This window comes from Paralichthys olivaceus, chromosome 3 (genome assembly GCF_024713975.1).
Source record: "Paralichthys olivaceus isolate ysfri-2021 chromosome 3, ASM2471397v2, whole genome shotgun sequence".
Lineage (NCBI taxonomy): Eukaryota > Metazoa > Chordata > Actinopteri > Pleuronectiformes > Paralichthyidae > Paralichthys > Paralichthys olivaceus.
Genome location: NC_091095.1, coordinates 17,931,107 through 17,957,428, shown reverse-complemented (window position 1 = coordinate 17,957,428; position 26,322 = coordinate 17,931,107). Strand labels below are relative to the sequence as shown.

Genomic DNA, 26,322 nt, shown 5'->3' with positions numbered 1-26,322 from the left:
CTAATTAAGCACCTTGAATGAGAATGAATTACCCCCCGCTCATCGGTTCAGAGAGAGAATGATGGTTTGCTGCATCCTTTGCCAGACTTAGGCAAAACTTCAGGGATTTTGTACACATGTACCTGCAGGAGTGTTTTTCGGCGTTCAACGTATTCCCATGAATGTTCAGGACACCGCTGTGGGCGGGGTAAAACCAGAGGATCCATCTCCCTCACTTCTCAGTCTTTCCACGCGTCCCCCTCGACATGTTATTAGAATGCATGAATCTTCATTAGCATTAATGGCTTCTAAATACCCGCAGGACGCACAGAAATTAATTTTGAGCCGGGCGTTCTGCTGAGTCACCGGTTTGGACGGTGGCGGTGCAGTCTGGGACAAAGAGGAAATTAAGCAAAGTTGGCAAACTCATGATGGTTTCCTCTTGAGCCTTTCTGCAAACTCTGAGAGAGGCAGAAGCTGAGTCACATAATCACTCCAAGAACAATAAAGATAAAGATGAAAAAAACAACAAAGAAAGAAAGAACTAGGATGTTACATCAAACAGCAAAGTTCAGCCAAAGTGCTTGCAGTACTGTCCATTAAAAAGAGAGTACATAGCTTAGAGAGACAGATTTATTTACCCAATAAAACCTCAAGGAACGTTAGACACAGTCAGTGACATGAGGGATGTGATGACCTGCGATTGTTTGGACCAGATCAGTAGAGAACTGCAGCTGCGTTTCAGGTAAGAGGTCATAATAAGGACATATGTATAACTTTGGTCAGATCATTTACACTGGAGTACAACTATATTCAAATTTAACACAGAATTTACTTCAAGAAATAATATAAATCTCAAATCCAAAATGTAATTTTGTGAGTCCCTTTTCGACCCAGATTAAAAAACATTAATTAACATTAATTTCATTAAAAACCAAAGACTATAACTCATCAATAATAGAAAAGTAGGAGTTTGAGTGACATAGTATTTTTTAACCTTTCAATGCAAACATATTTCAAATTCCTCCTTTAAACAGAATTCAAAATCTGCCTTATACGTGCATGACATCTACAATATGGTTAAATGGGTACTGCACTAATTAAGCATTGCACCATGATAACATCGTGAGACTCATGATGGATAGCAGAGCAAAATCTTAGCAGCGAAACCAGAGAAAATATTTGTAAGCCATGTTTTCTTTATCCTTGCAAAAGCCTGGTGCCAACATTATTCACAATACAACTTGACCATTGTTTCATTCATCATCATTTTAAAGGGCATTGCTACAGGACGTATGTTCAGATGTGTAGAAACAGCCGGTGCCTCAAGCTGCGGCCTTCAAGCTCAGACGTGCAGCGGCCTACAGAGGTCTGCTGAGTTAGTTTCTTCTTCCCTCTGACTTTTTGTCATTTTTTAAACTCTTAGTCTTTAGTTCCAACCACTTCTGACACAAGTGACATCACCTGAGCGGACTATGAAAGTCGGTGTGTGATAGAACGAGTGCGATGACAGACGTGACAGAAGAAGAAGTGCATCTGGTACTTTCTGCTACACTTCCCACCACTGTTAGTCAGCTCAGTCTGCTCCTCGTCATTAGTCTCAGTGTGTAGGCCTCACTTCATCATCTGCTGCCTGCTTCCAATCTGCACTACTGCTGTTGCTGTTTACGTCCGTGAGCTCAAAACTCTCCACATCCGTCTGCCCCAGATTCACCCGACGTCCTCTTTCAGGGGGAAAGTTCTGCTCTACTTTGTTCTCTATGATGCTGTCTTTTATTTGTTTTTCCTGTCTGCACGTGTGTGTCGAGTGTATTTGAAAATGGTGTGCTTCCAGCCTAGAACGATTTAACTTGAACTGGGTTTAGACGCTGTGTTCACAAACCTCTTTGGGAGTAAACTTAGTATCACGTCATCGGCATGAATGTTAAATCAGGGAGATTCTCTAGAATCCTCAGCTGAGTAGGTGGCCCTACGTATGTGGCCCAGGATGCATTTGTGATGCAATAAACTTGTGATCGGTTCACTCAGGACTGATGTTAATACCAGGTCTTAACAGGGTCTCTTATGGTCAGCTGTCATGTCAGTGATCCACTGTGACCTGCCTCCCCCCACAATGTCCTCCAGTGCATCACTCCCATCATCAACCATTACCAGCGTCTAGACCCTGCATGGGGGAATTCTTATATTTATCTTTTTATGTTTTATTGCCATTTTATTCTTTTTATATTTTTCTATTTAATGCCGTCATGTTCTTTTTTTTGTTCCTATTAATCTAATTTTAATAACTGTTTTTACACGATGCAGTCTTCTTATTGCTTTTATTCATTAATAGTTATTCAAATTGAGTGCATTTTTGTGATTGCCCCTGAGTCTCTGCTTTATCAATGCACCTTGTAAACCTGCTTTAAAACTTCAGGATTAATAAAGCTAGTCCTATTATTATTATTATACGCATTGGCTTCCACACCCTTTTTCAATCTTGCTGACATCACAAATGGCTCTGTACGCCAAAAGACTTTAATTACATCACATTATGTTCTTTCTGTCATTCATGACAATAAAATGTGTTCAGCTGTCAAATGTAAGTCCCTCCTGATGGACAGGCTCACCTGTGCGTTTGACCAGCAGGCCTATACCAGCTGTCTGGCTCTACTGGGGGATGTTGCATGTCTTGAAATAATAAATGGTTTGACGTATGGAACCAGGATGGGGAATAGAAGAGGTGTGTGAGAAGATGGATGAAAAGTGAATCACTCCGTGCTGGCCTTCTCTGTGAGTTTAGAGCAGCAGCAAACACAGTCCTCAAAGAAAACCAAGCAGCAGCCAAACACTGTAGCACTAATTAGTAACATACTCCTTTTAACACAGGCTTTTTGTTTCCAATTTGTATATTTGTTCTGCTAAGAAAAAACAGGGAGTGAGAGAGAAAACACATTTCCTGTGGATTGGATTATTCTTGGTTGGTTGTTTTGCACCACACTTTAATTTGTCTGCTCGGAGTCATAGTGTGAGACTGCCATCCAAGATGCTGCTGAATAAACAGACAGGAAATAAATCTTTTGATATTTGGGAAGGGTACATGGGTAGAATGAGTCGTGTTTGTTTGTGTGGCAGGAAAAAGAGAAAGTGATTTTTTTCCGGTCCTCATTTTCTTCAAAGGGACGTTTGTCGGCTGAAGTTTGGTTCTGAGATCAGAGTGAGGTTGGGATTTGGTTGAGGTTAGGCGGCTAAGGCTTGTTATGTAAGCTGCAACAAGGGTCTTTTTTAAGTTACAACTTATGCATCTGCGTGTGTCTCTGTGCGTAAACGTCTGTAACTAGAAAAAACTTTAACTTCGCAGAGGTATCACACACATACACACACACACACACACAAACAGCAGACGCACTCACACAGCGACACAGGAACACAGTCACAGAGCGTGACGAAGCCTCCTGCTGTGCAGCAGAGATGAGAGGCACAAAAAGATGCAGCGAGTGACAGCAGAAAGGTGGGGAGTGAAAAGAAAAAAAGAGGCAACATGAAACAGTGGAACGGCAAAGTAACAAATCCACACACACACTTGTGAATGTTCTGTGGCTTTTCTCCCTAGAAAGACCGAAGAGAAAAACGAGTTGCTGCACAATGAACGATGGGGAAAAAGTCTCTTTCTCTTTTTTTCTCAATTTTTTCTCTGTTACTTTTCACTTCAGTCAGGCTGAGGAAGATTTGGCTTCTGCCTCTGCTGATTAGGCAGCAAACCAAAAAAAAAAAACCAGCAGGAAGGACTCAACAGTCAGTTTCATTGCTGGGAGAGATGAGAGTGAAACCACTGTGTGATGCCTTTGTTAGTGCCTTTTCTTTTAAATAAATATACCTTCATTAATAAAACAGACATTTTGAAAAGAAGAAAACTGCAAAAGCACAGATTGAGCTGTTTTGCAAGGGGGCTGAATCCACCAGCTCCTTCCACCAGTGTGCGTCTGTATGTGTATGCACAACTTGTGGCCTCAGACATGTTCCTAGTAACTAGGGAAGTGCAGTGTAAAATTTGGTGTGATTTGGACATGTAATACATTATAATTAACAGAAATTTAATAAACAGACAAAAAGCGCTCTATAGCAGTGATTGTCAGTAATAATTTCTCTTTCACTGTATCAGACTGAGTTTTGAGAGGTGTGGCAGGTGCTATTACTCTCCACGATATCAACATTCATAGAATCACTTCCTCCAGCATTTTGTCTTAAAAGTAAAAGCAATACATTTGTTTTGTTGAAGCAATGCTTTGTATTGCGTTGAATTAAGGAGCTTCTATTTAGGAAAGTTGTGCACTTGGGTCTGAAGATTGTGTTAATTGGCCTTTTAAATAGCCAACATGCAATGTAAAGAAATAACAGCAGCTAAGTAAATTATTCAAATGTATTAATAAACCACTTGAACAGTAATGAAGCAAATTCAGTTTAATTTTATGAAAAACTTTGACTATAAAATCTGCACTGCAGATAAACCATGTAGGATGAACACAAAGTGTTTTAACTTCCCCTTGCATCATAAAAAGCGCTGCACACAACGTCCAGCACACAAACACTAGTGACAGTATATTGCAGAACTGTTTGAGGAGGACTCACGAATGACAAGGAGAAATTCTGAAGAAGCTCTGGAGCATATCAAAGAAGAAGGGATTCTTACAGACGCATTATCCACAATATGGAATGGAGAGATAATACATATAATTAAGAGCATTTCATCTGTCAGTCAGAAATATCTGTCTGTCTGTCATATGAAGAACGGGCACTGCACTAGTTAAAATAAAACACTGCAGACAAAAAACTAAACTCATGAACAAAACTGAAAACAACAAGTTGTTATACCAACTGTAATTTAAAAAAGTGAGTAACCAACCATTTCCTCCTCTCTCTCACTACAACCAGCCCCTGTCAACGTACTATTATTGACTCTCAGATGGGATCACCATGGTAACAGAGCGAGCCAGCAGCAGACCGTATCTACCCAGCATCAGAGGCTGTTAGCTCACAACACATGCACCTGAACATGCACAAACACACACACACACACACTCAAACACACACACACACACACAGCTCGAGTACACACAGCAAATGAGACAGAGAGAACCGGACCACTTTAGCGAGACAGAGACCAATTGGATGACATTTAAATGGATGAAAGCTTCGGTGGAGCGAATGAGTTCATTTCCAGCGTTCATGTCGCAGCTCAGACCTCCCTCTGGATATCAAATTGAGATCACAGCGAAACGGCAAAGCGACGCCTGTTGCGAATTGTACTTTTCACTGCAGAATCCTGTATTTCTGCAAATGCTGAGCAGTGAGAGATAAAAGCGACATGGAAACAGACACTCTAGATCTACACAGTCAGACCTGCTGCTCTCAATCAGCTATGAAGGCAGCAGCACAGCAGGGGAGGAGACATGTGCAGGCTCTAATGCATGTCAGGCATGCTTTAGTGGTTTATGTGTGTGTGTATACTTGTATAGACTTGTGCATTTTGAGACTGCAAACTACATGGTGAGGACATTTTGGGAAATTGAGGACATTTTGGCATGTCCTCACTTTCTGACCCACTTTCTATGGGCTGGGAAAAATCAAAAAGGGCAGCAAAGAGTATATCTGGAGCACTGTAAGAATTTAGTGTTGTGCTTCCATGAAATGGTAGGACATGCAAGAGAGCAATTATTTTAAAAAATAACATAAAATATCCTTATTTTGAATCTGAATATGTGTGATGCTTCACCCTGTTTTATTGGCATCAAATTACTTATTAAAAAGACACTTATCCACAAAAGGAACACACAGAAACATGTGATAAGAACCATCAAAATGTTTTTTTTTAAGTGTATTTCGACTTCGAACTTTGGGTTAGGGTTGACCCTTGTCTGTGATCCATCAATTGAGATTGAGGAGGCAGGGCTTATGACCTATACTGTAACAAGCCACCAGGGGGTGATCGAGACACTTTTGCTTCACTTCTGGAGAGCTGTCATGTTATCGATCTTTATCTTTCTTCAGTAACACACTCTGATGAGTAAAGTGATCTTCATGTGTAAAATTGGTGTAGAGTCATTTTAATAAACCATTTTCAAGGCAGACACGTTGACATGTCACAGTTCATGAAATTAATTCCTGGGACTCTTAAATAGAACATTAGTTTCTTGTTCTTCAAACATGTCATTTTCTCTGGTAGATCTTGTCAGAGCGACTGCAGATTCTGTAATATTATAACTCTGCTGTTCTCTGACATCACTCTCTTGTCTCCTCTCCTGCATCTCTGGATCGACTGCTCTGCCCTGACACTGCAAACCAGGCACATGGAGGAAAGACAACACTGTTGAGGTCAAAAGGTGAGCTGGACCAGAGGAACTTTACAGGTTTGTGTTGTTCAGATTGCCTCCACCTTTCATTTGTTCCCTGACTCACCTTCTTAACATCTCACAGTCTCCATCTCTCTAGTAACTGTTCTTTCGTTGTTTCTCTCATTAAAATTTGATTGGGCTGGGTTTTAAGAGATTTACAGTTTGCATTATTCAGACATCACATTGCTGGTGATCCAAACTCACACACTTGATTCCCATTTAATTCCTGTACCTCTACTGCAGGGACACTAAGACACTACGTTTACCTCCCTGGAAAGTTTGTGACAACTGTCCCATTCAAACCATGCTGAATCAGCCATTCCTGTTACAGAGAACTAGCTCCGGGTAACTTTGATTCTACAGCAAACCTCGTAAATGTGACGATTCTCAGGAAGTTTCAGGAACTGCAAGCTGCTTCTTTCACCTGCGAAGTCAGAGCGGATTCATGGATGTTTATGCGCGAAGGACATAAGGGAGATAATGATGTACTTAGAAAGTGTAAGTCCCATTTAATCTAAAACTATGTCAATGTGCTCAGATGTGATGAGTTATGACTGTTTTAATTTTGCAAATTGTTGCTTACATCTCATGTTTTTCTTCATCCGTGCCTCCAAAATAATATTAAGAGAATAAACATGTTATTAATGAGAAAAAAGTTGTAATTTATTGAAAAATAAGTAAATAATATTAAAAAATAATAACTAGAGATTAAAGTAATTACATTTTTTTTTTGCAAATAAGCAGCAAGGAAAACCTTTGCTCACTGGAGTTTCACTCCTGGATCCAAAGTTATGATTAATCGATGTTAAGATTTACTTTGATGGAAGCTGGCAAATTATATTTATTTTTATTTCTTCCAGCATTTTCTCTGTTACAGGACCTTGCTTACCTGCACTGATCAGGAGGAAATATTACAATCTTGGCTGCATGAAGCAAACTCCAGGTGAGATTAAACTGATCAGGTTCTTACAAATGATCAGGGTGAAAAAACAATTAAACCTAATGTCCGCAACAGCTTCAGTGTCTCTCAGTGTTGTTCGTCAGCCATGTTATCATGTAACGTGCAGTATGTGAAACAGCCTCCTTCACGTCCCTCTTCTCACAGGGGAATTCCCATAATGAGAGACAGAACCAGCTGGACGCAGGTGTTCTGTATAAAGACAATACAATATTCCACAGAGCCTCCCACGTCTCCTCCCCCACCTCTTTGTCTGCATTCACATCCTCATTCTCTTCTGTCTGTTTACACATCCTCATTAACTCCGTCTTTCTCAGCCTCCTTGTTTTTGCTCTGAGCTTTTAGCATTGTCCTACTGCCTACTATTATCCCCCCCCCCCCCCCCCCCCCCATATTCATCCTACTCCCTCCATCCGCTCACCTCACCTTGCTTCTCCACCCTCTTTGTCTTAACTCTTTATCCCTTTTTTCCTCATCTCCTCTTTTTACTCCTCCTCTGTCACTATACATCTTGTGCTACTTCTTCCTACTTCTCCACTCTGCCTCCGCTCTGTACACACTCCTTCAGGAAGTGAATCGATGAGTGAAACAGCGAAGGAGAGTTTATTTATCCACATGGTTACCTTTCTCGCAAGTAGCTCCTCCGTAGCTGGGCAGACAAAGACACACAAAAGAGTTGATCTCATCGATGCAGGTTCCTCCATTCTGGCATGGATTAGACTGGCAGTCGTCAATGTCTGGAGGGAGAAAGAGAAAGAGAGAGGGTGCGGCTCTGGTTAGATACAAACACACACACACGCACAAACGACCACTATTTAAAATATTTGCTACAGCTTGTTATTGAACAAACCCAGGAGAGATCCAACTTCTGCAGAGATTAAAAGTGTTTTTGAGAGAGTTATAATTAAAGTGAATTGATTGGTCTTCATCAGTGATCGGTTTGGGATGCACTGAAGCACATGATGCTAATTGCGGGATGTTTGCAGGGACGTGCTGCAGCTCTCTCCGCCATCAAACCCCAGCCATGAGAGCGAGGGAGAGTAGGCGAGGAGGATCAGAGATGAGATGGAGGATGAGCTTCCATCTTTAAAATCAACACTTTTTGCAAGGAGCTACAAACAACTGCCAGTCTGTGTGAGTGTGGGTAGAATGAGCAAAACTATAGTACTTTAGTGTAATTATGCTAATGCACACATGCGTTTTGCAGAGGCGTTGCAGCGGTGAGAGTTCCCATTTGGTCAAAAATTGGTCACTGTGTTTCTCGGGCTGATCTGAGCCTGAGGCCAAAATCATTAAAACTGCAGCTGGTATCCCAAAATCCTCTACCATCACAAAAAACTGAGCAAGTCCCTGGAGCTTAGGCAAGAGGTCACAGGACGAGAGGAGAGGGAGAGGGCGGGTGGAGGAGAGGGAGTCGGGCGAAAGTGCAAAGAGTGAGGGAAGATGTGAGGAGATAAGGAGGAAAGGTGATAAGGACAAGTGTGCAGGAAGAAAGAGAGAGAGGAGTGGTTATATGATGCTGTGAATCTGAGGAGCTGGCAGGGTTCAGGGTTGGATTACGGGAGCTTTGCAGGAAGACGTCATTTCAGGTCTGGTTGGATAAAACAGTGTGGCAGCTTCATTGCTGCGGCTCTGCTGACTGATATTAAAGGCTCCGGAGGAGTCAGGATGAGATGGTGTGTTGGTTTAGTGTTTCGTATATCATATAGCTATGTATAAGTGTCTGACTCTTGATGGGGTGGAAAAAGAAGAGTATAAAAAGAGAGAAATAGAAAGCAGGCAGAGAGAAAACAGCAAAGAACACAACAACAAGTTTGGTTAAAATAACCTGATATCAAGGGTGAATCATGTATATTCGGTCAGTAACGTTTCATTAATACCAGTTTTTGTTTTTCATCCTTTATGAGTTATATTCTTTCAGTGTTTTATCTTTTTAAGTGTTTGCAGGGCAGGTGCAATACTCAACTTACTTTTATTCTGCATCTAATTCTGGGTCTTACATGATATGTTCTTGTGTGCTGTTGTTTTTTGTTGTTGCTGTCGTTTGCTGTTCAATGTACTGTTCTGCAGCTGCTGGAGCACTTTGGCCCAAAACAAATTTCCCCATGGGACAATAAAATTGATTTGATTTGAGAATTTTACAAGACAGGATAGTCAAACACTTTAACTCTATTAAGCTTTAAATGTCCACTTAGTTTACACATGAAGTTTATAGTTCAAATGTCACAGGAAACATAAGATCTTCAGTTTGAAAGGAGCTTGCTCATAAAAAAACTGATGATGTCATAGTGGTGTCATCAGGGTTAGCTCATCTATGGTCTCAGAATGAAATGTTGTGTGCATTAAAAAGAAAGTGGAGGGTTTGGTATGAAGAAGGAATAAAAAATATAAATAAAAAAAATATAAATAAGAGATAGGAAGGCTGTAAGAGATCATCTCTTACATCTCAACCTTGAATACCTCAATTTTTACAGTTTTTCTTAGCATGCCTTTTTGCAAAACTACATCGCTGCAGGACCCTCTCTTATCTGCATCAAAATGAAGCTTCTCATCCAGGACTGAATACTTGCATGCTACACTGCTGCCACTGGTTCAGCCTTAATCACACAGGGGACAGAAGTAGAGGCGAGGGTTGAAAATCAATAAACATTTCTTTTGTCTTAGACACATTCATTTGGAGGAAGGACTGGTCACACCAGTTAACAAATACATCAAGGACTAGTCCATGGTCTACTCCCCGACTCTGGAACCAACTTTTCTGGCCAAGAACCTGTTCTTTGGCCGTGAAAACACAAACAACTGGTTCCAAATTAGGCATTGGCTCAGTACTGGTCCTGGAACTGCCTTGGTGAAAAAGGGTACCAGAGCTTTGCAGTGTGGCAAGGCCACAGTGTCATAATGGTTTTAAATGGTGTAGTGTTGAAGTCAAAGAATAAACAGCTGTACCGACCAAGTCAATAAAACTAGTCTGAGGAGGTTCAAAGGTGTAATGACATTCGTGCCTAAATATTTCTTTTTGTCTCACTAAAAAATTCAGTTTGTTATTATTGCTATTGATATATTTTAGATCAGGCAGACAAAACACATGATTTCCCCAGCTATTCAAAATCCTATTATTTCTGGTGCAGATCACGGGTGCAGCTTGACAATGGAGCGAGTGATGTGACACAATAGTAGGATATTAAATGTGACTACATGAGAACAAATCCCTGGATGAACCTCTGTGTTGTAATTGAAATATTCGGAATGATGTACGATAGACAGTGAAAATATCCCTCCCCTTGCACTCACTGTGAACCAACAGATGAGCAGGTTGTCAGTACAGCTGTTTGAAAAAAAGAAAAAGAAAGAGCCACTGGGACTAATATGAGCCAGCATCTGGCCTCATTAAGTTCTGCAGCACAGGGGTAAAGAGTCGAACCACCCCTCGGATTTCAGGAGCACTGGGGTCAGAGGAGTCCGGCTCTGAACAGCCGCTACACACTGGCCACAATAGGGAGGTAGATACAGTGTTATTTTCTGTGATGAGAACCAACATGGTGGCACTGTGGGTCATTTAAGTTCACAGATAACTGAAGAAATTAAAACAAAAATGGTATAAATGAATATATATATAGACCAAACCAATCTTTACTGTTAAACATGTGTTGTGCTTTAGAAAATGTACATTAAGAAAGACGTGTTACTTCTGAAGATAAGCATTCTTAGTTTCTCATAACCAGTTTCGTAGCCTTGGGGGAAAAAACTTGAGTTTTAATGAGATTTTCTGCAAACCTCTAAGACCTTGATGAGATGAAGATGTTGATTAGCAGCTGAAAGAAACAGAACAGTAGCTCTGGGTCTGAGTGTGGTAAAGGCAGCGCTCATGATTGCTGTCAACACAACAACCCTGATAGAAAACAGAGCTGCATCATCAAGTGCACATTCTGATGCATCACTTGATCATGTGTCCATAGTTTGTCCACCAGAGTGCATACAGATATACTGCAGGTACAGGGCAACATATGATTTTCTAATAATAAAATGTCATCTGCAGAACAGCGTTTACATTACCACCAGCATTTCACAGAATCAATTCAATCTATGGGAGTAACAGGGGTGCATGAGCATGTGCACAAAGGTCACTCTCGAGCACAACAGATTCAGAGTGACAGGACCAAAGCACGAGCGAGCACATGGTAAATAGCGCTGCACGCAACAAGTTAGAGATCTTTACATTATTATGCGAAGTTTCTGAAATCATGACCACATTTAGGTGTATCGTTATCAACATGTGTTTTTGAATTCATATACAAAAACAAATCTTATATATCTTATATATCTTATATGTCAGATTTTAAAAACGAAATTGAAATCAAAAATCATCATTTGTTCATTTTGTCTGATATTTATTTAAAGGTTAAGTTTTACACACAACACGCTAATTTTGTTTTAACAGATTATATCTTACTATGTAACTTATTATTTAATACATCACTTTTTTTAATTAATTTATTATAAAATGTTATGTCGCTATTAAAAATCTTATATTGATCTGGTAACAATAAAAATATGCATCAGGCACAGTGTTTCCATGCTCAAGAATTAAACATCCTTAAGTAACAAAAAAAACAAAAACAAATTTGAGTAGAGGGACCTTTCATTGTCATGCTAACTCTGAAAATCTGATTTCATAAAAATATCATTATTCTTGTTGTTATGCTCCATATGTCTGTGCCCACAGTGTCTATCTGCATCTACCTCCCTTTCCTCTCCTCAAACAGAGCGATGAGGGCCAAATCACAGCAGGCCAACATCCACTCAAAGTCCACTCAGTCTCCACTCTGCCCAACTGGCTTAATGAGACAACCATCCACCTTAAGCAGGTGGCACCATGTGTGTGCATTTTTGTGTCTGTATTGTGCATTTGTATGTGTGTCAATCACTCTCTGGCTCACTCCCCGGTACAAACAAAATCAGGCCTGGGCACTAGCACAGTCTCCAGGGGAGTGGAGGAGAGCAGTGCTCCACTTATCTGCTGGCGGAGAAACGGATGGGGGGGGATAAGCAGGTGCCAGCCACTGTAGTAATTGCTGGGTGCAGCTAACACACTAGTGATGCTATGCTCCTCTCAGTCATTTGGATCTGTCAGGAGTGGCAGCAAATGACTGACTGAAAGTTGATGAAGCTAATATAATGGCAGGGGAGTTTCCAATATGATATAGAGGTTTAAATGTGGTTCACCGCTGATTGGAAAATATGTATTTTGAATAGGAATGCTTGATTACAGATGTAAATATGTAACCTGCCTTGTTGATTGTCTCTGACTCTGACGAGTGTGAGGATGGGGAAACGGAGACAGGGATAGGAGGAATATATGGGTAGGATGGTGAGAATGCGGCCAGACAAAGTGGGGGTGGAATCAGTTGACATGTTATCTGGAGACTCACTGCAGGCATGTGTCGAAAACCAGGATATGAATTATTGAAAAGGGAGACAGTAGGAAGGGGCTGAGACATAGAGCAAACAGAAAACAGGTGGGAGAAAGCCCTGGGCCAGCCTGTTTCCCTTTGGGCTTTATTTTTCATGTCCAATAGATCAGATTCAATTCTTATAACGCGTATGCTCCACCAAACCTGTGTCCAGCCCAGGATCAACCAGGACCCACTCGTCCGTCCCTCTGCTAACTCTGCAGCTTCTCTTTCTACTTTGCAACTCTGAGATTTATACTTTCAATTCTCAACACAGCCGCAGAGTTTTCGAATGCTGAGGCCAAATAAAAAGTAAACAGCTCTTTCTCCATTTTATAAACCACACCTCAAATGCAACCAGAAATTTCATGGCTATGAATCCTTGTAGGTTTTGCCGGTGAGTCAAGCAGAGAGAGTCAACTCAGAGGGTAATAAAGGCTCAGAGAGACGGATTGCAGGGCTTGGCAATGCATTTAAACACAATATATTATTTTAGTGGTCTAGTAACTGTGCCATAAAAAGTATGAAAGGCTTTCAAGAGAGGGAATATCCAGCTCTGTAACTTTCTGCTGCCATCCAGTAGCTATTGTGAAATCGGAACTGATTCTTTGTAAAGGTCAAACTCGACTCCGCAGGATTTTAACATTACAAAGTCCACTTTAGGAACAGTCTATTCTACTTTCAATAATTGGGAAGTGAAGAACATCCTCTGCTCAAATAATGAGGCTGAATCCCAACTAATAGTGGCCAATTTTCCAGAGGTCTCTTCATCTCCTGATAAAAGATATTCTGTTCAAATCAAGTGTGAAGAGTCTAAGTGAGTATTCGAAAATTGTGGGAGCTCTATACATTAATTATAAGGACACATTGGACACAGATGGCAATATAAAGGCTTTTTTTAAAGGGATTTGTTGTTAATGGTTAAACTGTAGTCTGGTTACTGTCAATCAATTCTTATCAAACGACATCAGCACATTCATTCAGAGTTTTTCAACATCAAACTTGAATTGTTTCTTATTTAATTGTGAATATTTAATAATTTAGTGAAACACTGATGGTAAATGGTCTGTATCTATGATAGGGCTGCGTGATATAAGGAAAACATGTGATAACCTTGTTGAATATTGTGATGCGATATATTAACAGATGCTGAGTTATAGTATGTATAGAGTGTTGAAAAGCATCATTCCCATTCCAACAACACGGTTTTACTGAAAAAAACTTCACCTGGCTACAGACGAAGTGCAACCAAGTTACAGTTTTAAGCGGCCCTGTCAGTAATGTACTGCTCCTCCTCCTCCTCGGGCTCAGTATCTTGCCCAAGGACAACTCAAGCCTTCTGGTTAGTGGAAGACCCAGTATTCCTTCTGAGCCACACCAGCCCACACCTCGGGTGCTTTATCCCCTCACTTGGCTGCAGCGATGCTGAGGAGCACTAAGGTGTGTCATTAAACTGCGATATCACTGCTGTGTGTGGTTACTAAATAAAAAGTGTGTGGTTACTGCTGAAAAAGTAATTTGTTTGTGTACTTGGTCTGTCTTTGGTTACTGAGCTTGTTATCCTTTCCTTAAACAAGAGTTAATAAGGTTCAAATTTACTGAAGCACTAGACTGAACAGTTAATCTCCAATCCCTTATATTCATATTGTATGTCATACCTATTAGTCTATATATACATGTCTATTATCCCCTTATGTACAAACACAGTATACATCCTCGTCCAATCATCCTGTGCCACTGCAATATACCAAGTACATTTGTCTACTAATAGTAGTGAAAAGTGTATGTTATGTAATATTCTCTGCATTTATATTTATTTCTACTTATTTGTTTTTCTAATTTATTGACTATTATATTCAATATTATTATTTTATGTCTTCTCTCGTCAACCTCATTCAGACTTTCTGCTGTCGTAACATTTGCATTTACTCTGCACGGGATCAACAAAGTTTATCTTAGCTTATTTTATCTCAGTGTTATTCAAATAAGATTAACAATTGCCCTGGTAACATTGTTTGCAGTAACACATGAGTTTAATAAGGTACTTGAAGACATTTCACATATGACAAGAAACGCAGTCTTATAATTATTTTTTGTATTAACTGTAAAATTTAATGTTAAGGGAACAGCATTGTAAACATTTCAAACATTAAGATACTGGGCCAGGAGAGTTGTCCTTATTAGGAGGAAATTATTTTTGCCATCTTTCTTCTGGTCATCTTTTTGATTGTGCAGCAGTGAGCTGTTTTGCAAATACCCTATTCTTTACTTCAAACGCTCATAAATATTCACCCACAACATCAAATAAAAAGAAATGTCAAAGTGAGAAGCATCTAAGATATTTTTTAACTTGACATCTGCTTTGACACAAAAATAGCTAAAACATCCTCTGTGGTCGTCATCTTAAGAGGCTCATTCCGACTGTGGTTGTAAGTGATTGCTGCTCCTGTGTTTCTGTGTCTGCGGTGTAGCTGAGTGCAGTTGATGGGAGGTAAAGATGTTGGCTTCACATTCTGAATGGTAAAAGTACGACAAAATTTCTATTGAGTGATTGTTAACCTAATGACTGTGTGAAAGAGCAGAGAGGCGAAATTCACTTTTTCTTCTACAGCAATTTAAGTTATTATTTGAGGAAGATTCTGAAGGAGTGATGCTGCTGTGAAATGTAAAATGTCCCAGGCATGATTACTTTGGTCAATTGTGAAATAAAAAATTCTTCATGAATTAAAGAGGAGAGCAACGATTAGAAAAGAGTAGGAAAAAGCATTGATGAGGAATATCTACACATCAGAAAAACAATGATGGAAAAAGAGAGATGGTAAGAGACACTTGAAAATAAAAAATCTGTGTTATAAAAACTAAAATGACAAAAGCACTTTTTTGTTTGGTCCCATCCACTAACATGGAGGAGGCTGGATTAATGACTTATAATGTAGCCAACCACCAGGGGCGATCAAGATGCCTGGACTTCACTTTTGGGTGTCATATCGTCCACCTATACAGTCCAAGGTTACAATCATCAGAATTGTGTTACATTTTTATCCGAGTACACATGGATAGACCCACACAAGCACAGACATTTTCATTGTATGTTGAATTTAATTCAGCCACTTCAAACCTCCGTTGATGGAAGTAATGAACATGTAAAAAGCCACAATGTTTGTCCTGACTGAGACAGAGAAGCCCACTTTCCTGTGCAGACTAAATGCCAGCCGTACAGATCAAACAGCACTAAGATCAATTACACAGAGAACCTTTGAAACAGTAAATGCCACCCGCAGACTTCACATCTGACAGGGCTGTATGGAGGGCATGAAGGGACAATATTAATGCAACACGAGAGGACCTTTTTTCTTGTCAGCGACATGTGTATTTGAGCACTATCCCAATCAGTCTGTCCGCGACGCACGGCAACGCAGAAACACACTCGAACAAACACTGGGTGCCAGTCCGTCCTGTTATCAACCAACAGCAGTGACAGATCTCGTCACCCCTTTTTACATTCTCCTAATTGCCACCAAACCACAGCCGACATTATGTAAAAATAAATTGACATGACATCCTGTAAAATGGAGGCTTTGAAATGGAAATGTTTGTCAGACAAAGGTTTTTCGTTAAATGGCTTTGTGTTAGTCATTTTTCATTGTGCGGGACCCTGGATGATTGACTTCCTTTAGCTGGCTGAGGGGCATTGACATTTCCATGCCCTTCTGCAAAGATGGATACCTCGCTATTGAACCAGCGCTCGTCACAACAGCGTGCCCACTCAATGGACCATGTTGTGTTGTGTCGATAACTATAATGTTGGTGTGTTGTGTGTGTGTGTGTCTGTGTGCAGCGGCATTAATGAGCATAGGCATAAAATTAATTGACCCTCACCCTGACCCTCTCTGTTAGTGTAACGATTGTTTGTTAACAGTGCAGCACAGAAGAGTTTCTACACCGAACAGTGTATTTAGTATTCATGTGTGTTTGTGTGTGTTTACAGACTGGATATCTCAGAGCTGCATAAACTCAGCACATGTCTGTTTTAGTCAGTGTGAGTGTTGTTAATATGTGAAGACACAAATTGATTTTCTTGCCTCATACCTCTTCATTTTTTGGGCCAAGTGCATCTTTTTGTCCCACACACATTTTTGTAACATTTAGTAACAACATGACTAAATGTAATCTGAAGAGGTTTTCTAATCATGATGAACCCACCAAGAACTATCATCTAACCCAGCAGGTATTTCCTCTGAAAAACATTTTAGTGCCTTTGAAAGCATTGTTTTGGTTTTCTGGCTTGAATCTTGAATTGGATTGCAGAATGGCTTTTTCTTTGTTGCCATTTTTTTTATTTTATTAAAATGTTCCCACACTGTTGATAAGTCCAACAGGGTCTGCAGTCTCAGGGTTATTATGCAGTTTGAGTGGTTAAAGTAGCCAAACATCTACTGCAGGCATGGTCATCTAATCATGAAAAAATATGTGTACTGTGAAATTCAGTCTCTAAGAGGCTACAAAAAGAAGATAAATCCTTTGAAATTATACTATTCCACTCGGGATTTCCAATGTAAACAACATCAGTCCTTAATAAGGAACATTGGTAATGCCTGTAAGTCATTGTTTACCAACTCCAAAGAATATCACTTTCATTGGTAAAACACAAATCAATTAAGTTTGTTGAAAGTGAAGTTTTACTAGCACAATTGGTCAGTCAGAGAAAACATGATTAGCTGACCAAACACTCAGGGTCTCTTTGTTCAGGAGCTTTCATGCCACATGCTCTCAGACAGATTTCGCCCAGATGTGAAAAGATTATTTTGTCTGCCCTAAGAAATCTACATAGAACTAAGAAAAAATGGAAATCTGAACTTTTATAATCTTTTATTATCTAGTGTTAAAATCATTTGACATGAATGAAATCTACCAACACCAGCTAGATGGATGTGATACGTTTATTTATCTGTTCTTTTCAAGACTAAGACTGAACTTTTTCAGTGTTTTCAAGTATAGTTAGAAAATGTTTATTGGATATGCATTGTATGGAATAAGAAATACATGAGAGGTACATACTGTATTTATACTGTATGCATATTGTACTTGTATTGTCTGTGAGCACTCAACTCTGTGTGGAGCTGTGTGTGTGTCAGCAGAATAGTGTGGAGTCCTGTGCCTTCAGCTGTGTTTGGGTGCGGGTGGATTACAAAGGGATCAGGATCAGCAGGGAGAAGAGGAAACAGACAGACTACGCTGCAGCTCTGGTACAGCCCAAGGCTTTGTCCTGCTCCCCAGAGAGCTCACAGCAATGCAGATCAACCAATCTGAGGATCCACACTCCTTCATCCTGGGGTTTCTAGTGAAAACAGACACTCTTTTTTTCTCCTTCCCTTATACTTGGCTAAGACATTAGGATGAACAGGGATATGTTACCTCACCACTAGCCCCAGATGCAATTACAGCTAGGAACCCAGACGATGTAGTGAGAGCCGCAAGCAGGCAACGATCTAAATCGTCAGGGTTTACAAGATTTCATTGAGCGTCGAGGGGGAATCGAGCAAAGTGAGCCTAAAACCTGTCTTGTAGACATTTCACAAAAAATTCTCACTGCGACATGAAATGTAAAAACAGGAAAAGATCCATCTTAATTCATGTGTTGCACTGTGGATTTGTGAATGTGTCAGTGACGTGTGTGTGTGTGTGTGTGTGTGTGTGTGTGTGTGTGTGGGGGCGGATGCGTGTGCCCACAGTATGTTTCAGACAGGTCTTCTCTTTGGTTGACAGCACTGCTGCAACATTCATAACAGCAGTGGGAAAATGTAATGAGGTAAAGTGTCACAACATCTCACATCGCTCTGCTAGCCTTCAGTTCTGACAGCCAGACTCTGCTCACTGATGTTAAATGTGTGTGTGTGTGTGTGTGTGTGTGTGTGTGTGTGTGTGTGTGTGTCCAATGGCTCCGTCTTCAGTTAATATTTTGTGTGGGAGGGGGCAAGTGGAATAAAAAGAGCCAGGGACAGGAAATGTTGAGCAATGAGCCACATTGTCACCAGTATCATAAAGCCACACTCTATTTCTATCTCCTCACAGAGAGAGAGGGGGGTGTTAAAATGACAGGAAATGCAGAATACATCCAGACTATCATCGGATCTTATTTACTTTCACTCCCTCTCTCTTCCTCATTTCCTTCCTATTTCCACCCCTATCTCCTTTCCTCCTCCGTTCTCCATTTCCCTCCACACTTCTTGTTCATTAGTCACTTCTGAGTCTTTTCACCTTCTATTTTCTCTCCCTCCCTCTGGACATGTCTAAATGGCAAGTTTATCCTCCTTCGCCCTGTGAGTCTTACCGGGCTAATTTCCTATGAGTCGGGGGGTTTACAGGTGTCCCTTCGGGGCTCGTGATGTAACGAGCAGTGGTGGTATGCAGGGTTTGGCCTGTTCTTTGACAACTTCATCTACCTGGGACACCCAAAGGTGATCATTACCATACCTCCCCTCACCTTAAAGGAGATACACACCCTACTCTTCAAATGGATTGCTCATACTCTTCTTCCATTCCTCCCTCTTCTTATCTTTATTTCCTTTCTTCCTTGTGCTCTGTCCACACTATTCTGCATTTGAGCTTCTTGTCTACTCTCAAACAAATTTTTACAAACGTCTTCCAAAGAGCAGATTTAAAAAAACTCCGGTTTCTCTGTATCGGGAGCGTTTAGGATTGATGGATAGGAATGATGATGTAAGCTAATGACGATGCACCAGAAACAACAATGGAGGCAATATACGCGTTTCTCTTCGTCTGGTTAGCACTGCGAGTTCTTATTACACATTTCCACCTAAAGTTAACATCACTGCACCACCAGGGGTCGCCCACATTTACTTAGACAAAAATGTTCTTCTCTAATATCGGACGGATTGTTGATGTAGACTTTATCGACACCTACTGGCCCGACAGTGATTGACTGAGTGTTTTTGGTATTGTTTGGTTTGTGGTGATACTCACAGTAGTGTAGACAAGGCTTTAGTTAAAATGTTTTAATTTGTCATTCTTTGCCTCTTCTCCTCTCTCCCCTCAAAGACTTAACTTTCCACCGCATTACCTTGCCATCCTCTCTTTGTTCTTACCTTCCCTCCTTCCTTCCTCACTTCCTCCTCTCTCAGTCCTTACTCCAACGTGCTTAAGAAATGCAATATTTGTGCTCTTAAAGTAGAGCAGGTCCCCAGAGGGATGAGTGACAGGCTATTCTCTGCCTCCTGTCACTTTTCTGACATACTTAAAGAGCAAATCCTACAGTTAAATTATCAGTTTTTTCCTTAGTGGTGTCAGAATCAATTAATCACTCACAAGGAAAATTATATAAAGATGGTATAAATTTCAAGGAGGAATTCATTGTTTTAAGGTAATTTGTGTTTAACAGTCAGTCATACTGAGGCCTGGTCAAGGACTTTATCTACTCAATCATCTTCGCTCTGTCTCCTCTCATTCTTGACTTCAGCTATTTTTCTTCACCGCTGGTCTGCTTCCATTTTTTTTTGAAAAAAATAATCTTAGTATTATTGGGTTGGGTCACCACAGTGTGTATGTATGTTTTATGTTTGTGTGTGAATGCAGCACATGTGATCTGTTCATCTTTATATGTAAGATTTAAGTCTGTGTCCCAGTGGTCGAGAGTTTGTTGTCCTGTTGTTTCTGGAACGCTTATTAAAGGCCAGTTCCTGGTCTTCAAGGGAAATCAATTTGCCCCGCTTTCTACGTGGCTGCTCTTTATATGCTTCAGTGCCTCCTACAGCTGTCATCCAGTGTATGTAGTTACTGCCTCCGTTCATCCAGTGCAAAACACACATCATCAGCTACATGCGTGCATATTCCATACCTTGGCTGACAAGTACATTACATAAAGAGCGGTCAAAATAAAGTTTGAACTCAAGGTGGCAGGTGTGTAAAAGTGTGTGTATGTGTGTTTTGGATAGAGAAAGTGAAAAAGAGATAAAAGAAGAGAGGTGAGTCCTGGCAACTTTGCCAGCAGCTCATTAATCTGCAGTGTGTTTATACCGAAGAGATACTGCATGCAGAACTCTCTCTCTCTCTCTTTCTCTCTCTCACACACACACAGCAGCTCATTCTCATTCATCTCTGCAGCCTGTGTGTCCTTTGTCTCTCATTGTACTGAGGAGTCTGGAGAGGAAAGAGTGTCCATGCTGATTGAAAACTAGCAAATTAGACCATCCACCCAACACTAATCTAGTGTAGTCAGAGTTTAACTGCATGACAGTACAGACACACAGGTGTCTGAACTTGTATCTGTGTGTTTCCATGTGCAAATTTAAGGCAGAATATCTAGATCTTTTTAAATAACAGGGGAAATTATTTTTTAGACTGCACTTGTATGTTGGAGTGTAGATTTTGCGTATTCATGCATCACCGTCTGAATCAGCTGCAGACCGAGCAGCTCCAATCAGGTCTTCCTGCTGTTGTTGGAGGGATTGGAGGTAAAAGCATATGCATGGCGGTGGGGGTGTGGGGTGCTGCCAGCCATAATGCTGACTGAGGGATCCAGCGGTGTGGATGAATTAATGAGGCATGTGAGTGCAGGCTGATCCAGCCCATCATAGCCTGTTAAGAGCCCCTGTGCTGCCGACAAACTGTGACAAACCGCCGGTCATCAATCACGCACACTCTCCCATTTGCACACTCACTGTCCCATCCGGCCTCATACATGGCTCATCTGAGTCACTGTGCCGAGTCATTTGTTGTGTTACTGTCAGACAGCTGCAGCTGCTTAGGTAAACAATAACATAACTCAAGAAATGAAATGAAATTCCTCATAAAATGTTGTATACTCACATTCTCTGACTATTTCATTGTGCCATTGTGTTTTTAGCAGAACAATTACTAGAGCTTTATTTTTGACGTGACACAAATGCAATGCTCCCATAACGAATCATGTAACCTCTGTTTTTTAACCATATGATCTTAGCTTTTCAATGCTCATGTAATCATATGAACTCATGCTAAACTGAGGTGATTATTATATGCGGGGGGATGGGAAACTGTCACATTCATCCACTGTGGTGTTTGTCTTGCACTTAATGCTCCATCTACTGAAATCTAGTCTGTACTGTTTTTGGAGCTTGAGGCTGAAACATAGACTAAAGGAACAGTTTGAATTCTGAGGAAAAAAAGACTTGGATGAGATTGTTTCCACTTTCATCTGTACGGTGGGATACTTTAAGCCACCAGCTGAATTGCCAGTATGATTTTTAAAGCCACTCGCATGTGGCCACATTCTTTTAGCCTTCTGAATACAAATGTGTCCTGAGTCACAGTGACGTCCTCTGACTGTTTGATAATGAACTGAGAACATTTTAACACTTCTCAGTGTTTCCCATGTACCGGTTTATTTGTGACTGCTGCTACAATTAACATTAACCTCCACATATTGATTTTCTTTTTTTTTCTTTTTTACTATTTCAAATGGCTGAAATAATGAATCATTCAAGAGTCACGCCGCACTCACTACATTGATTTGCTCGGCCACCCCCCCCCTCTCTCTTTAAAGTCAGACTGGGTAAATACAACATAATTTGATCTTTGTGAACAGAAATTACATACCTGCATTATTGCTAACAGGGCGGGAAAGTGAACTCTGAGCACAAGTGGTTATGTGGAGATGCATTCTAATGCCATGAGTGAACTGATACTCACAGCTCTCTACTTGGGATTATATCACTCGAGACAAATGTTGATACCAGGTCTGATCGAGGTCTTGAACACATTTGGCCATATTCTTTCAGCAGTGTGAACACGAAGGTGTCCTATTTCTATTTGTCATTCTTTGGGAGGCGTTGATTTATTTGTGGCCGTTGCCACAATATCAACACTGCCCAGCACATATTGATTTTCTATTTGTTCAGTTTTTACTATTTTAAGTGTAAAATCTTGTGGCTTCCCACAGCAAATTGATTCACTCAGCCCCTTACACCCCAGGCCATTGCTAATGCTAGGTCCTATACCTTTGTTTCACTCATCAGGACACAAGCACAGATACACACATACAAAAAAATGAAATCAAATCTATTATGTCTATTAGGTGTTGTTGTATGTTAGCCATGGAGGTCTTTTTCATTAATTAAACCATTGTTTGATAATGGTGTTTTCTTTCACCCTGTGGTCAGCACTGCAAGTAACATTGCAGAAGAAGCAGTAGCCAAGAAATAGCAGTAAAATTCAACAGCATATTGAACCAACTGTGAGTATTTGGAGAATTTGGAGCCAAACAAATAAATCTATTCCCTCCTTAATGAAGTAATGAATGGGATGTCCTGTGGGGAGCAGCATGGCAGCAGCAGCCCTTTCTATCTGTCTTCTTCAACGAACTCTTGCACCTCACTGAGAATCAATCTGTCTGTAGGTTTCTTTCTTTCCTGGTTCTGTGCTTTGGGTTATAACTCTTCGCTATATCTCATACAACAGCTCTAGGTCCAAACATGTCAACTACACTCTCTGCCTCAGTTTGCTACCAAATCCCCCAGATTCCTAGGGATCTGCTGACAAATACCTCAACAGCCTGCATGTATCTACAATAGAACATCCATTATCCTCAGTTATACAGCCTGCCCCTCCCCTTCCCCCCCCTGTCATCTTTGACCTCATCGCTCAGATCTGCGGACACACTGCTAAGGTGCGTTAGGGGCCGGTTATATTATTAGCCTCAACCTCATGAATCTTTCAGACTCAATCATATGAGCTGATGTGAGTGGAGTGTGTCCCAAAGGAGGAATTAGCTAATACAGAAACCCGGCAGGACCGTTTCTCGTGGCCTCTTTAAACATGAGTTATGCATTAGCTCTTCACATAGGCTTGAGTACATATTGGTTTTATATAGGACGGGGACAAACAGGTGTGTGTGTCTGTGTGTGTGTGTGTGTGTGTGTATGTGTGTGTGTATGTGTGTGTATATGTGTGTGTATGTGTGTGTCAGAGTCAATTTCTAAGCGAAAGAAAAGGACAGTATATTTTGTGCACAACCTTGTGAGCATATTCAGGGATTTGAGTCTGGAGGTGAGCGAGCGTGTGAACTTGAATAAGTTTCATTTTATGCATCAGTACAGAGGCATTTTTGTATGAATAATTGTATTGGCCTTTGATAGGAAAATAAAGAGCAAGAGAGAGGGATAGAGACAGGAGCTGGGAGCCAGAGAGAGCGAGAGGAGGTGGGGGAGAGAGGTTAGAGGTTGTGGGGTAGTGAGGAAGCGCACTGGCAGGAAATGAAATGTGTTATTTGGTAGAGGTGCTGGTGGGGAGGGGGGCTGCTACAGGCTTGTTCTCACCCCAATCTCTACACTGCCAAGCATTTTCAAATATGGTGCTACACTGTAGGTCTCGCCAAGGAGCAGCGTGGGGGTGGAGGGGTGAGGGGAGGGAGATGGAGTGGGAAGGAGAGGGGAGAGAAAAATGAGAAAAGGGTGATAAAAGGAGGACAAAGAAAAATAGAGAGAAATGGAGGATTCATAAAAAAAGGAGGGTGGTAAAAATGAGAAGAAGAGGACTTGTGAGGCAGCTACACGAGTAAAAATATGAAGATGTGGTCAAAGAAATAAATGTAAGGGAAAGAGAGAATCACATTCGATTCAAAGTACAGGGGAGGGATGGAGAGGGAAGGAGAGAGAAGTGGAAGAGGAGACTCAGATCTAATCACCATGATTGGAAAAAGAGGCCAGAGTATGTGGGGAGGTGAAAAATGAAAAAAAAAAAGGTGTGCTTTCTGTTGAGCAGAAAACCAACTCTGTGGTCAGATGCTTTAGAAGATGCTGTTAATTTGTTTGGTGGATGTTGACTTGGAACTTCTTTAAACTTTAAATCTGACTGGATGTTACTGTAGTTTTCAGAGGGTGATAAGAATGGATAGGTGTGTATTACAGTTATTAAAGTAATCCGAGCCTGAGAGAAAACTGATCAAGCCAGAATCTGGGTCAGACTTTTCCTGATAATGGGCATAAAAAATCACATATGTTGGTCCAACATTTTTGTCAAATCTTTATCCCCAAAAAAACTTTTTAATAAAAAAAAATGCATACAATTTTTGGTCCCAAACTTTAATCTGAAATTTATGTCAAACATAAACGTCAATTTTTTTGTCCCACCTTTTCCCGTGTTACCACATACAGTCTATGGTTACCACCCCGCCTCAACAGACTCAGATTAGGTATCCCCTTTTAGTATGTACACCTTTTTCACATGCTGTGTTATGCCCTCCTGAACTCTGCTCCTTGTTTCTGATTAATCTGCTTGAGGAGTTGTTGAAGAGCAGAGAAGCAATAAAGGAGGAAAGTTGATAAGGATGACAAAGAAAATCAACACAGCCCATGAAGCGTGTCACTTTGGCAAAATTGTTGAGGCTCTGTGAAGCAGCTCAGGTTCTGTTATCTCCTCTAATCCATCATGCAAACGACAGAGAAAATGGAGGAGGGGGAATTCACACTGGTTCGTGGGAAAGATGGCGGAGAAGAGGGAGAACAGGGTTGATTAACAGGAGGAGAGAATAGTGTGATCGGAGTAATTCCATCCTTTTTACAGGGATATTTTCCATCTTGATCCCACAACACATTCTTTGCTTGAAATGTGTTTCCTGTTCAACAAACTGCACGTGGACTTAACAGAAATAGCAGCAGTTGTCAAAAAGAATACGATTTCATTTATAGAGATGATAATGGAAAAAAGGAGACAATATAAACATATAGCTGTATCTTTCCATTTAAAACAATCACTCAATACTTTGTCACTTTATCAGCAGGTTCTTGAATGTACTATGGGATTTAAATCCCTTTCAATGCTGTTCTAATGTTTACTGCAGGCAGAGGCTAAGAAAAGTAAATGTGTGGGAGTTTATGTCCCTTCATTAATTTAACTGACATGCCAATAACATGCTGTGTTGACCTGATTTTCCAAGTGTGGAGAGCAGATGCATAAGAAAAGAGAGAAAAAGTGGTGCTATGAGGAGAATGCATATGTATGCTTCTCATCTTACAGTCAGTTTAGCTGCTTGTGTCAGTGCTGTAACAAACACTCTAGTTGTCTGTCTATGATTCTAACATCTTATAAATAAAGTGTTTGACGTTGGCAGCTGAACAATGAGCTGAAGAGGACCATGTGGTTGAAAGCTTCAAAACAAGCAAGTAAGTTGACCTTGAGTTAAGATTGTTTTTATCCTCTGATGTTTCTACAAAGCAATGGATGAACTGTCACCTGCAGAGCTGTGTAGTGTAGATTAACAGTGTGACTGAGATTAATCTGTGAATAATGACATATGACTTGTCGTACAAGGAAAATTATTTTTTGATGAGTTTGTTTTGTTGGCGGTGTGGAAAGAGACAGACATGCAGAACACCAAGGCTCTGATGCCGATACCGATCCACCGAAGTCATTATTATTATTAGTTACACCTTTATTGTGTGAGTATTTGGTTGTGTTGCAATTATTTAGTTCTGTTGTGAGTATTTGGTTGTCTTTTTAGTATTTAGGTGTGTTGCAGGTATTTGGTAGTGTTGTGAGCATTTGTTTGTGTTGTATTTGGTCGTGTTTT

General features: G+C 40.6%; 1 protein-coding gene across 3 annotated transcripts in view; it reads right to left on the bottom strand.

Moving 5' to 3' along the window:
* ncanb (neurocan b) overlaps positions 1 to 26,322 on the bottom strand; it is a 183,248-nt gene that overhangs the window by 29,896 nt on the left and 127,030 nt on the right. For 2 of the 3 annotated variants that reach the window (XM_069522286.1, XM_020080468.2), the window contains exon 11: positions 7,932 to 8,045. In XM_069522286.1, coding sequence (XP_069378387.1) covers positions 7,932 to 8,045 — 114 coding nt within the window. Of the gene's footprint in view, positions 1 to 6,046; positions 6,775 to 7,931; positions 8,046 to 26,322 lie in introns of those variants that run through there. The other variant, XM_069522287.1, reaches the window with a different exon arrangement.